Source organism: Lontra canadensis, unplaced genomic scaffold (assembly GCF_010015895.1).
Source record: "Lontra canadensis isolate GAN:19392208 unplaced genomic scaffold, GSC_riverotter_1.0 scaffold13, whole genome shotgun sequence".
Classification (NCBI taxonomy): Eukaryota; Metazoa; Chordata; class Mammalia; order Carnivora; family Mustelidae; genus Lontra; species Lontra canadensis.
The window spans coordinates 12,022,193-12,036,100 of NW_022631007.1; the positions used below are offsets into that span (position 1 = coordinate 12,022,193).

The 13,908-nt window shown below is 38.4% G+C and overlaps 1 protein-coding gene and 1 pseudogene across 9 annotated transcripts in view; one reads left to right on the forward strand and one right to left on the reverse strand.

The window, feature by feature from the left end:
* The window catches only part of GIGYF2 (GRB10 interacting GYF protein 2), a 145,754-nt gene that overhangs the window by 114,442 nt on the left and 17,404 nt on the right, over positions 1-13,908 (forward strand). For all 9 annotated transcript variants that reach the window (XM_032857500.1, XM_032857502.1, XM_032857504.1 and 6 more), the window contains one exon: positions 341-577. In XM_032857500.1, coding sequence (XP_032713391.1) covers positions 341-577 — 237 coding nt within the window. The remainder of the gene's footprint in view (positions 1-340; positions 578-13,908) is intronic.
* On the reverse strand, positions 7,009-10,802 carry LOC116867912 (annotated as a pseudogene).

Sequence of the window (13,908 nt, forward strand, 5' to 3'; positions counted from 1 at the left end):
GCTAGCTCTCCCTCAATATAGGAACGGTTTCCAGAAGATTGTGCTGCAGTTGGTGGTTGTCTCTTAGAGAGATCAGTGCTTACCACATATGTTCAAAATGGCATTACTTTCATGAAGAAATTAGCAAATAAACTGAAATGTTATCCAGTAAGCATGCCAAGCCTTTGTAGCTACTATAAATACCTTTTGAAGGAAAACTTACCTCTGCCTTATGTCATCATAAACAGTTTCTGCTTTCTGTGTTACTTCTATAGCTTTTTGATAGAAACCTTCAGAACTGACTTGGACTTTTTTTAAACACAATTAAATTTTATTCTCTTTTATTTTTCCTTCTGGGAAGGAAGAGGAGGCTGCAAAATGGGCCCGGGAAGAAGAAGAAGCCCAGCGTCGATTAGAGGAGAACCGGCTGCGAATGGAAGAGGAGGCAGCCCGACTCCGGCACGAAGAGGAGGAGCGGAAGAGGAAAGAGCTGGAGCTCCAGCGGCAGAAGGAGTTATTGCGCCAGAGGCAGCAGCAGCAAGAGGCTCTCCGGAGGTTGCAGCAGCAGCAACAGCAGCAGCAGCTGGCTCAGATGAAGGTAAAGCCTTGACGCCAGCCAGAGGAGCTACTTGCTGGTGTTTTTAGGTGGATACTGGCTGGATCAGTAGCAGTAAAGCAGTGTACTCTCTTTAGTACTGAATGTGACTACTATTTTCTTTTTTTTTTTTTTCCTCCTAAGTAAGCTCCATGCCTAGTGTGGGGCTTGAACTTACAACCCAGGTATCAAGAGTCACGTGCTCTACTGACTGACCAAGCCAGGCAACCAGCAAGACTTAGTGATTGTCTGGATCTGAGGGACAAAGGCAGAGCTGGTGGCTGCTAGATAGTAAGCCTTTGGTGACCATAAAGTCATGGCATTAATGATGGAATAGGAGTAATTAGGTAATGGCAGGGTCCAAGTAACTCTACATGGGATCTGTGGTCAACAGTGTGTTCTAGTATCCCCTGTCTTCAGGGAGCTCATGGGATAGCAACATATAAATAGGAATTGTGAATACAGAGGTGAGTGTAGTGAGAGAAGTAAAGGTTCTCATGGTGCGAGCACAGGGGAATTTGTTAGGAATGCAGATTCTTAGGTCCCACCCCAGACTTCCTAAATCAGAACCTTTTGGAGATGACCTTTTGTTCAAACACAGTTATCTGTGTTTGAACAAAGCCTCCAGTGGATTCTTCTGCTTGTGAGAATCACCATCCACATGGGAAGTATGGAAAAGCTTTCTAGAAAAAGATAACTTTTTTAAACTCAGTCATTAGGGAGGGAAAATTAAAAACAAGGGAAAGCTTGTTTGGAGTTTGGAGACTGGAGGGGTTTTTTGAGAGAGGAGACACGGTGTAAGCAGAGGACTGAAATGCAGAAACACTGTGGTATGTTTGGGGGAATTTAAAAAGTGGTATGAGGTATGAGAGAAGCATGGGTAGGGTCTGTGTCATTTTGGGTTGTATAAACTCTTATTAAAGATTAGGACTTAGAGGTGTGTAAAACAGAGTGGGACACTGAAGTGTTTTCATCTATAGTACACTGTCCGATTTGCAGGAGCAAATATTAGTCACTTTGAGAACTAAACAGAAGATGGACTTGTAAGGAACAGAACTGGAGGTCAGCAGGGTACTTGTGAGGGGCTGATGGAGTGGTCCAGGTGAAGGAGAGGAAGGTGGTAGCAGGATTGGAAAGGTAGAGTTGAAGATAGCACTAATGATTGAGTGTGCTTTGTGTCAAGCACCAGACCACAGTTTTTCGTGTGTTACATCATTTTATCTTCACAACCATTGTTAAAAGCTTAGGTGTGGATAGCTATGTTCTTCCAAAGAGGAAAAATGTTCAGGAACTAAGTTTTAGCTTGCTTTGGGTCCAGCTGAGAGTTGAAAGTAGAGTCGTGTATTAGAACCCATGGATCTTTGGCTCCAGGGCCCTGAAAAAACTGTCAAAAGACTGTTCTTAGAGTCCACATCATAGAATGTGGTGACTGATAAGAATATGGGGATAAAGGGAAAAACAAAGGCACAGATGACTTCCAGATCTCTAACTTCTCTGGCTTTCTTTTGTGTGTTTGGTTTTGGCCTCTTATCTTCCAATAAAGACTGTAGAGTTTTGTTTGTTTGTTTGTTTGTTTTAAGATTAATAATCCTATGCAGGCATCAAAAGAAACAAAATCTTGCCAATGGCAACGACGTGGATAGAACTAGAGGATATTACTCTAAGCGAAATAAATCATTAGAGAAAGTCAGTTATCGTATGAGGAATTTGAGAGGCAGGGCAGGGGGGCCATGGGGGGAGGGAGGGAAAAAACGAAACAAGATGGGACTTGGGAGGGAGACAAACCATAAGACACTCTTAATCTCAGAAAACAAATTGAGGGTTGCAGGGAGTGGGGGCAGGGATAGGGTGGCTGGTTATGGACGTTGGGGAGGGTATGTGCTACAGTGAGTGCTATGAATTGTATGAGACTGATGGTTCACAGACGTGTACCCCTGAAACAAATAATACATTATATGTTAATAAAATAAGTAAATCTTAATGTTACATGAACTGTCAAAAAAAAAAAAAAGATTTTATTTATTTGAGAGAGAGAAAGTGAGAGACAGAGTAGGAGTGGAAGGGAAGGGGCAGAGGGAGAAGAGGACAGGGAGCCCGATATGGGGCTTGATCCCAGGACTCTGGGATCATGACCTGAGCTGAAGGCAGCCTCTCAATTGACTGAGCCACCCAGGCGCCCCAAAAAAAAGTTTTTTAAAGAGGGCTTTATTGAAACACAACTGACATACCATGCAATTGAACCAGTTAAAGTAGATAATTCAGTAATTTCTGTATTTCAGATATGTGCAGCTGTCACCATGCAGATTTTAACATTTTCAGTACCACCCTAGGCCCCCCAAAATACTCTCTGGCTGTCACACCCTATGCCCTGTTCTTCCAGCCCCAAGTAACCCCTAATCTACTTTCTGTCTTTATAGATTTGCATATTCTAGACATTTCAGATACATATAATCTCATGATATGTGGTGTTTTGTGACTGGCTTCTTTGAATTAGCATAGTTTAAAGGTTCATTCATACTGTAATATGAATCAGTACTTTATTCCTTTTTATGGCTGAATAATATTCCACTGTGTGGACATGCCAGCGTTTGTGTATCCATTCCTCAGTTGATGGACATTTGAGCTGTTTTCGCTATTAGGAATATTGCTGTTATAGATAAATATTCATGTACAAGCTTTTATGAAGATGTATAAACCTAAGAGTGGAATTGGTGGACCATATGAGAGCTATGTGTTTAATGGTTTGAAAAACTACCAGACTTTTCCAAAGTGGCTGTACTATTTTACATTACCACCAGAAATATATGGGAATTCAAATTTTCCCACACCTTCATTAATCCTTATTATCTGATGTTTTGATTGTAGCCACCCTTGTAGGTGTGAAGTGATAGCTTGTGGTTTTGGTTTGCATTTCCCTGGTGACAAACGATGTCAAGTATCTTTTCATATGTTTATTGGCCATTTGTTTATCTTTGGAGAAATGTCTTTTCAAATCCTTTGCCTGCTTTTAGTCTAGGTTGTTTGTCTTACTGAGTTATAAGAGTTCTTTATTCTAGATATTATAAGTCCCTTATCAGATACATGATTTTAAAATATTTTTCCTATTATTTGGGTGGTCTTTTTACTTCCTTGATGCAAACTTCCTTGATTACATTCCTTTGATGCAAAAAGTTTTTCCTTTTTGTGAAGCTCATTTTTTTCTTTTGTTGTTTGTGCTTTTGGTATCATATCTAAGAAACTATTGCCAAATCTGAGGCCATGAAGATTTATTCCAATGTTTTCTTCCAATACTTTTGTGATTTTAGCTGCTGCATTTAGGTCTTTGATCCATTTTGAGTTAGTTTTTGTTAATTGTATGAGGTATTAATTTGACTTCAATTCTTTTGCTTGTGACTAACTATCCAGTTGTCCTATGCCATTTGTTGAAAAGACTATTCTTTGTCTGCTGAATGGCCTTGACATTCTAGTTGAAAATCCGTTAACCATGAACATGTGGTTTCATTTCTGGACTCTGAATTCTATTCAGCGGTCTATACATCTGTCATTATGCTAGTAATACACCATCTTGGTATTTTATTGCTTTAAGTTTTGAAATTAGGAAGTGTGAGTCCTCCAGCTTTGTTCTTTTTCCAGATTGTTTGGCTCTTCTGGGTCTCTTTCATTTCCATATGGATTGTAGAATGATCTTAAAGTTTCCACAAAGAAGCCAGCTTGGATTTTGAAAGAGATTGCCTTGACTCTTTAGATCAATTTGAGGAGCTTTGCCAGCATAACAGTATTAAGTCTTCTGATCCATAAACATGGGGTGATTTTTATTTAGATCCTCTTGAATTTCTTTCAGTATTTTCTAGTTTTTAGAGTATAACTTTTGTATTACTTCTGTTAAACTTACTAAGTATTTTGATTTTTTTTTGTTTTTTAATCAAAAAGTTCTTAAGTCCTTTCCAGCACGAGCCCAGTGTCACCTAGAAAGCTCTCTATGAGCTTTCTCATAGAGAAATGGAATTAAAATGGAATTTTCAAAATTTCATTTTCAGATTGTTGATTGCAAGTATATAGATATTGATATTTGTATATTGAGCTTATATCCTGCAATCTTGCTGAACTGCTTTATTATTAATATTTCTTAACAGATTCATTAGGATTTTCTGTACACAAAATTTCATCATCTGCAAATAGAGATGGTTTTACTTCATCCTTTCTAATCTTTTATTTCATTTTCTTACCTAGTTGTCCTGGCTAGAACCTCTAGTACAATGTTGAATAGAAATAGCTAATTAAATATCTTTTTCTTGTATCTGATCTTGGGGGCGGAAGCATCCAGTCTTTCACTGTTAAATTTAATGTTACCTGTGGGTTTTGTTTTTTTTTTTTTTTTAAGATTTTATTTATTTATTTGACAGAGAACAAACAAGTAGGCCCAGTGGCAGGCAGAGGGAGAGGAAGAAGCAGACTCTCCGCTGAATAGGGAGCCCCATGCAGGGCCCAATCCCAGGGAGATCCGAACTTAAGGCAGCTGCTTTAACAAACTTTAACTGAGCCACCCAAGCGCCCCATCTGTGGGTTTTTATTTTTGTTTTTGTTTGCAGATGTTCTTCATCAGGCTGAGGAAGTTTCCTTCTGTTCCTTCTTTGTTGAGCATTTTTATCCTGAAAGGATGTTGGATTTTGTCAGATGCTTTATGTCTGTTGAGATGATCATTTTTCTATTTTGTTTCATTTCTATCAATATAGTATATTACATTAATTGATTTTCAGATGTGGAACCACTGTTGGATTCCTGGCATAAATCCTACTTGGCATATAATTCCATTTTTATATGTTGCTGGACTTGTTTTGCTGGTATTTTTGTCAGGATTTTTGTGTTCATATTCATAAGAGATTTTGGTCTGTAAGTTATTTTTTCTTTCTTGTGATATCTTTGTCTTATTTTGGTGTCAGAGTAATGTTTGGCCTTGAAGAATGAGTTCGGAAATGTTTCCTCTTCTATATTTTGGAAGAGTTTGTGAAAAAGTAGTATTACTACTTTTTTTAAAAAATATATTTTATTTATTTATTTGACAGATCACAAGTAGGCAGAGAGGCAGGCAGAGAGAGAGGGGGAAGCAGTCTCCCTGCTGAGTAGGGATCATGACCTGAGTGAAGGCAGACACTTGACAGACAACCTCACAGGTGCTCCAAAGTGGTATTACTTTTTTAAATATATTGGTAAGATTCAGTGGTTAAACCACCTAGGCTTTTCTTTGTGGATGGTTTTTTGATTAGTATTTCTGTGTCTTCACCTTTTTTTTTTTTTAAGATTTTTATGTATTTATTTGATAGAGAGGGACAAAGCGAGAGGGAACACAAGCAGGGGAATGGGAGAGGGAGAACTGGCTTCCCCCAGAGCAGGGAGACCGATGTAGGGCTCTATCCTAGGACTCTAGGATCATGACCGGAGCTGAAGGCAGACACTTAATGACTGATTAATGACTGATTCACCCAGGCGCCCCTACTTTTTCTTTTTTATTTCAACTGCAAAGAAAATTTATTTTACATATCAATAGCCATGAATTTTTGTCATTTGGTTTTACATAAATACTGCTTAGTGCCATTATCCAAATGGCAGGACCATTTTTTTTTTTTTTTAAGATTTTTAAAATTTATTTGACAGAGAGAGATCATAAGTAGGCAGAGAGGCAGGCTCCCCCCCAGCAGAGAGCCCAACTCAGGGCTTGATCCCAGGACCCTGAGACCACAACACCCCTGGCAGGACCATTTTATGTCCACACTTCACTTCTGTATTTACAAAGAGAATTTGTATGACTTACATAATTGTAACTATCAGGGCTGCCTGGGTTGCTCAGTCAGTTGAGCATTAGACTCTTGACTTTGGCTAAGGTCATGATCTCGGTTGGAGTCATGGGATCTCCTAGCATCAGGCTCCACGCTCAGTACAGAGTCTGCCTGTCCCTTTTCCTCCCTCCCTGCCCCTCTCCCGGTGTGCACACTTGTGCTTTCTAGCTCTCTCAAATAAATAAATAAAATCTTAAAAAAATTAATAATGTAACTGTCAGTGAAGGCTTAACAGTGGAGATGCAGTCTAACATCCATAGTATCTAATGTTTTGCAGATAACAATGTAGGGGAGATGTATTTTTAATTATTTTAATTACCTTTCATTTGAGTGATCTTATTTAGCTTCCTAAGGAGATTTTCAAAAGCAGGTAATAGATGGGGCGCCTGGGTGGCTCAGTGAGTTAAGCCTCTGCCTTCTGCTCAGGTCATGATTCCCGGGTCCTGGGATAGAGCCCTACATCAGGCTCTCTGCTCAGCCGGGAGCCTGTTTCTTCCCCCTCTGCCTGCCTTTCTTCCTACTTGTGATCTGTGTCTGTCAAATACATAAATCTTTTTTTTTTTTTTTTTAAGCAGGTAATAGAAATGGTTAGTGAGATTTTTAAGAAATATCTTCCATGTCCACATCCTGTTGTAATTTCTGCACCATTTTTTCTTCCAGCTGATTTCCTTTGCCTGCAAAAAGGGCCGGGATAATGATGTTTTGCTTGACTTCTTTGATGTCCTGAGCATTCTATAATTCTTTATTTTTCTTTAATCTGTTCATTTTAAATTTAGCTTTTTTGTTTTCTGTTTGATCTCTTCAACTCTTTTCATTGCATCAGTAGTTTTATACCATAGCTCTCATATTTGACAGGTTCATTTGTACATTTTTCAAATTCAAATGAATTATCTACTATAAGCTTTTTACCACCTGCTATATAGAATGCTTTAGTCCATCTGACCTTGTGATGATTGTACTTCTTTTTAAAGTTTTTAATGAGACTTGGATTTATAGAATCTGAGTACCTTACAATTGTTGCAGACAAACGTCATGCCATGGCTGGAGTAAATGAGCCCTGAACAGAAAGAAATAGCACTTCTCAATACACTTGTTGAAACCGTGTGGGTTCCCACTAACCAAATGCCAATATTGAGTGGAATTTTCAGTGTCTTCTTACAGGTCTGTTAGCTTGTCTATTTCTTCTTGAGTAAGTTTTTGATAGATTGTCTCTTTATAGGAATCTTCTTCATCTAGGTTATCTATAGGTTATCAAATTGATTGGCAGACAGTTGGTCAGTATTCCTTTATATTCCTTTTTGTTTCTGTAACATCAGTAGTGATGTCCTCCTTTCTTTCCTATTGTAGTAATTTGAGTCTTCTCTCCTTTTCTCTTGGACAGTCAAGCTAAGTCAATTTTGTTGGTCTTTTTAAAGAATCAGCTTTTGGTTTTATTGATCTTTTTGTATTTTATCTGTTTCATTAATTTCTTCTCTAATTTTATTATTTCTTTCTGCTTGCTTTAAGTTTATTTTGCTCTCTTTTTCTAGTATTTTAAGGTAGAAGTTTAGTCTGTTGATTTGATCTTTCTTCCTTCTCTATAGACATTTGCAGTTAGAAATTTCCCTCTAAGTATTGCTTTAGTTGCTACCCATAAGTTTTGACTTGTTTTTGGACTCATTGGTTATAGAGAAGTGTTTTGTTTAATTTCCACTTATTTGTGAGTTTCCAAAATTTGTTACTTTCATTTCATTGTGATCAGAGAACATACTTTATATTCTCTTTTCTTTTACTTTATTCTTTTTTTTTTTTTTAAATTTTAAGTAGGCTCCTCACGCATTGTAGGGCTTGAACTCGTGACCCTGAGCTTGAGTTACATGCTATACCAAATGAACCAGCCAGGTGCCCCTATTTTTCCCTTTAAATGAATTATTGAAGTTGGTTTTGTGTCCTATTTTACCTTCCTTAGGTCTGTCCTGGAGAATGTTCCATATTTCTTTGAGAAGAATGTGTATTCTACTGTTGTTGGCTGGAGTGTTCTATATAGAGGTCTTTTAGGTCCAGTCAGTTTATAGTGTTATTCAAGTCACCTAGATCTTTGCTGATCTCCACCTAATTGTCTATTACTGAAAGTGGAGTATTAAGTTAATGAAGTCTTTTAAGTATTATTGTCTAAATATTGTCAAGGTACTGAATTGTCTGTATCTTCTATAATTTCTGTCATTTCTTCATGTATTTCAGTGCTCTGTTGTATGGCAAATATATATTTATGTATGGATTTATTACACGAATCTTCCTGCTGAATTGATTCTTTACTATACTTAAATGTCTCTCTTTATCTCTAATAGCATTTATTTTAAAGTACATTCCGTGCCCACAATGAACCCAACATGGGACTTGAACTCATGACCCTGAAAGACCTGAGCTAAGATTAAGAGTCAGCTGCCACTTGACTGAGCCACCCAGGCACCCCAGTATATTTTTGTTTTAAAGTATATTTTATCTGATTCTGATATAGAAACTCCAGCTTTCTTATGTTTGCTGTTTGCCTGATATATCTTTATCCATCCTTTGACTTTCAACCTGTTTATACCTTTGAATGTAAAGTGTCTCTTATTTTTGTCGGATAATCACTGCCTTTGATTGGATTCTTTAATCTTTTTACATTTAGTGATATTATTGATATAATTGTATTTATGTCTGCCATTTTACTTTGTTTTTTTATGCCTGTCTTTTTTGTTCCTCTATTCTTCCTTTATTGTTACTGCTTTTTTTTACATTAATATTTCCTGTTGTAATATTTTAATTCTTTTTTTTTTTAAGATTTTATTTATTTATTTGATAGATAGAGATCACAAGTATGCAGAGAGGCAGGCAGAGACAAAGAGGAGGAAGCAGGCTCCCTACTCAGCAGAGAGCCCGACGTGGGGCTTGATCCCAGGACCCTGAGATCATGACCTGAGCTGAAGGCAGAGGCTTAACCCACTAAGCCACCCAGGCGCCCCATATTTTAATTCTTTAATGGTTTAAATCACTATATATTTATTAAATAATCTTATTTATTCTCTCTTCTCTACTTCATTTGTACCTGTGAATTCATGTTAACATAGGAAGTCATTTACTTAGCCCAGTACTGCTTCTTTCCCACTCACCTCCTTTGTACTGTTTTTGACAATCATAATAGATTTCTGTTACAAACCCAACTGTCTGTCCTATCTATTTATTTAGACACACACACCAATTTTATATTTATATACACATGCACTCTACACACACCACACGTTTGTTTTGTGCATTTGCTTTGTATTTTTATTGGATTTGTATTACTTTCTGGGGTCACTTATTTTCAGCCTGAAGAACTTCCCGTTAATATTTCTTGTAAGGGAGGTCTGCTAGCAACAGATTCTCTGAATTTATCTGGGAATGTCTTTATTTCACCTTTATTTTTGAAAGAGTTTTAGTGGATATAGAATTCCTTGTTGATAATTTCATTCTGTGAAGACTTTGGGTATCTTATCCCACTGCTCTCTGGCTTCCATTATTCCGGATGAGAAGTCAGCTGTTAATTTTATGCTGATTCCCTTGTAAGTGACAATTTATTTTTCTTCTTTCTGCTTTCAAGATTTTCTCTTTTTTGACTTTTAGCATTTTTAAGATTTTTTATTTATTTATTTGACAGAGATCACAAATAGGCAGAGAGGTGGCAGGGTGGGGTGGGGAGCGGGTTGGGCAGGCCCCTGGCTGAGCAAAGAGCCTGATGCAGGGCTTGATCCTAGAACCCTGGGATCATGACCTGAGCTGAAGGCAGAGGCTTTAACCCACTGAGCCACCCAGGTGCCCTGACTTTCAGCATTTTTATCATGATAATGTATGTTTGTGGATCTGTGTTTATCATGTCATAGTTAGGCTTCCTGGATGTGTAGATTAATGTTTTTAAGTAAATACCGGCCATTATATTTACTTAAAATATCATGGTTCTGTTCATATATTTTTCTTTATATATTTTTCTTTTCCTTTCTCTCCTCCTGGTATTTGCATTGTGCACATACTGGCACACTCAGTGGTATTTCTCTCTGTTTCTTAGATTGTGTAATCTCTGTTGATAACACGAGTTTCACTAATTTCTTTGGCCAGTTCAGATATACTTTGAGCTCCTCTAGTGATTTTTCGTCTTAGTTATTGGGCTTTTAAACTCCAGGATTTCCTTCTGGTCTAAAAATAATCTCTATCTCTTTATTGATATTCTTCATTTGGTGTGACATTGTCATCATGCCTTCCTTTACTTCTACTTCCTTTAGTAATCATGGTTTTATTTATTTCTCTGAACATATTTATAATCTTAGACGTTTTGTTAAATCTGATACCTGGTCACTCTCATAGGTGGTTGCCAGCTTTTTTCCTGGTGTATAATCCATTCTTTGTTGTTACTTTACATGTCTCCTAATATTTTGTTGGAAACTGGAATTTTTTGATAACACATGGTAGTTACTGGTCATGCATGCCCCATCATTATTTGTCTTATGACTGATTGGATTAGTTTAGTGAAGTCCCAGTGTATCCCTCCCTCCCTTACAGGGAGCCCTCTGCTGCTGCTTGCTGCTTGGCTGCAAGGCGCATCACTGGGTTTGCCCACAGTCACTCTCAGATCACTGTTTTTGGCAGGACTGTCTTTGATTATCTTTTTTTACGTGTTGCTATTAACTTCCACTAGTTGCTGCTTGAATTGCTCTACTGTTCTCAGAAGTGCCCTGGAGCACAGATTGCTTCACAGACTGATCCCATCAAATTCAGGCTTCTTTGAAGAGATGATTCCTGAAGTCTGTTTTTGAGATTGGTTCTGACCCTAGAACTTCTTTCAGCTCTTTTCTTGGTTCTCTGAGACCAAGTTGGGGCCTGCAGTTTACCCTCTTCTGAGGTTAATCTACCAATCTCCTAATTGCTTTTCACCCAGGCTGCACTGTTTTTAAAAGTGCCCTTTGGCTTGGACTCCTCATTTTCCATACGCTGTCACAAATAAATTCAGTTCCTTTAGGAACCATAGTCCAATCTGTTTCCCTCACCTCTACCCCAAGGCAAAAACCTCTGAGTCACAGCTCTGGCACTGGCAACAGTGGTGTGCTTTTCTCAGTGGCACTCCTGCTTAGAAATTGAGCCCTCGAGGGAGGAGCAGTAGCCTCAGATTTTCTTGGCTTGCCTCTCCTGGTGGCATGGTGACCTTTTAAGCTAGGGCAGTGGCACCCAGGGCCCTAGTAGTCCCAGTAGTACTGTGCTCAGGGTAGTTTTCACCCCACAAGTTGGAGGCTAGGCATAAGAAGGGATCCCTCACTTCTCAGCAGTACTTGCCTGGAACTTAACCTTTGCAACAGGTGGCTGTAGCCAGCATGGGAAATGCTGGTGTTGTGCTCTTTGCGGGAAGCCAGCCCACTGACTGGTAGCTGACAGGGAGAGGGAGGCCTCTGTTCTTAGCTACGCTCTTCTGGAGTGAAGTTTTGTTCTGGTTGAATTGGGAGTTGAGAGTAGATCTTGGTACAAGTACCACAGACTCTCAGTTCTTACAGAGTTTTAGCAGGTTTTCTTAAAGAAAATTTCTGCATTTGCTATATTCCCTTCTGTTCATTTCCAGAGGCTTGAAGTAATTTTTTGAAAAATAATTTTCACCAGTTTCGCTGGGGAGAGGGACGTACAGAGCACCTCGTGCTGTCATATTAGTGTAACAGTTGTTTTTCAAAATAAAAAATAGTGTTGAAAAGTAAGGTAGCAATATGATGGCTACCTTAAAATAGTAAATTTTCTTAAATCACTGAAGGATATTAGGCATTCAAGGGATAGAGAATGTGCCAAACTCCCTATTTGTTTCTGACTTGGGAGTGAGTTGTTCTAAAAAGTATGATTGATAAACTGCAGTTCTCTGGGCAGTACAGGATGTTGGTTGAATTGGAAAATGTCCTGAGGCAGTATTTACGGAATGATGGGATATTATTTTCTATGTACAAATAAGACTTAAGGAAAATGATAGCTATCTGCAGACATTTGTCTGTCACGTGAGGAAAACAGATTTGTTCTGGATTATTCCAAAGAGCAGTCCTGTGAGTCATGAGCATAGAATACTTTGAAGTATATTTTGGCATAGCAGTGGGGAGGATCTCTGAGGTGCCTGAAAGAGGAAGGAGTCATTTTCAGGAGAGAAAGGTGCATCTCTTCCTGCTCCTGACTAAGGTTCTGAAGAGGACTGGAGGTTGTTTCCTGGGGTAGTCTAGGGTGAGACATCTACTGGGTATTTAGACAACATTGGGAGCTCCTGGCTGAATGTTTGTGTCAGAATTAAAAAGCGTACAAATTCTCTGGCCTCACCTTTGGATCTTCTGATTCACCAAGTGAGCGGCCAACACACATATGTTTTTACAGGTCCTCCCAGGTGATGCTTCCAGGTTTGAGATCTGCTGCCTTATTTGATCTTGACAGCGCCTTCCAGTGTGTCATTTCCTGTGGATAGTATGAGTTCATTCATGCTCGACTTTGCCTACCTAGTCCCTAGTCTTTCTCTCTCAGCTTCCCTTCTTACCTCTCCCCCATTATAGCAGGGGTGCATTTTGAAAGAAATGCACCTGCTTATTGTATTAGCCCCCAGGTGTTAAGGATTGATGATGTTCTCTAGTGCTGTAGATAATATCAGTAGTCATTTTGGTAATATCGGTGACAGTTTAAACTGTTTGTGCCCTTATCTAGTCCGCTCTAGGTTTAGAGATTTCAGCTGTAGAGCCATTCTTCTTTGGGCTTCTTTGGCATTTTGTTCGATCCATGTTCGTTTATTTTTTTTTATTAAACATATTTCAAGTTGTGTTAGATTTGGGTTTGTTCTTTTTGTAAGGGCCACAGGATGTTTCAGAAATAAAGTGTATCTTTTTCTGGCCTGAAAGACCAAAAGATTCCATTAGAATAATCAGGCATTTGAGAACTTAAAAGTATTCAGGACCCAAATATTTATACTTTATTTTAGTCAATAATTTTAAAGGGTAGGAAAAAAATAGAATTTATTGATTAAAAACAGCTTAGTCCTCATGACTAGAAGCTACAGCCTGGTGAACGGTGACTCTTTTTCATTAAAGACTGATTAAGAACTATGCCTGGCATCTTCCATTAGCTCCCCACCTTGACTTTGCCTTTAGAAATCTTATCCTTCAACCTTTCACTAGAAAGGAGCATATCATGTCCTTTATTGCCTCCTTGGATTAAGAATTTAGTGATTCTTCTGTTTACTTCTTTCTCTTTATGTCTGTATATTGCTGTATATGTTGGTGCTGGATGTAACAAATTTGTAATCCCAAAATGGTAGATCAAATAAAAGTGTATTGTGTGTGTGTGTGTGTGTGTTATATATATATATATTTAATATTTTATTTATTTATTTGACAAAGAGAGAAAGAGAGATCACAAGTAGGCAGAGAGGGGGAAGCAGGATTCCTGCTGAGCAGAGAGCCCTATGCGGGGCTCTCTGCTCCCAGGATCCCAGGACCCTGAGAT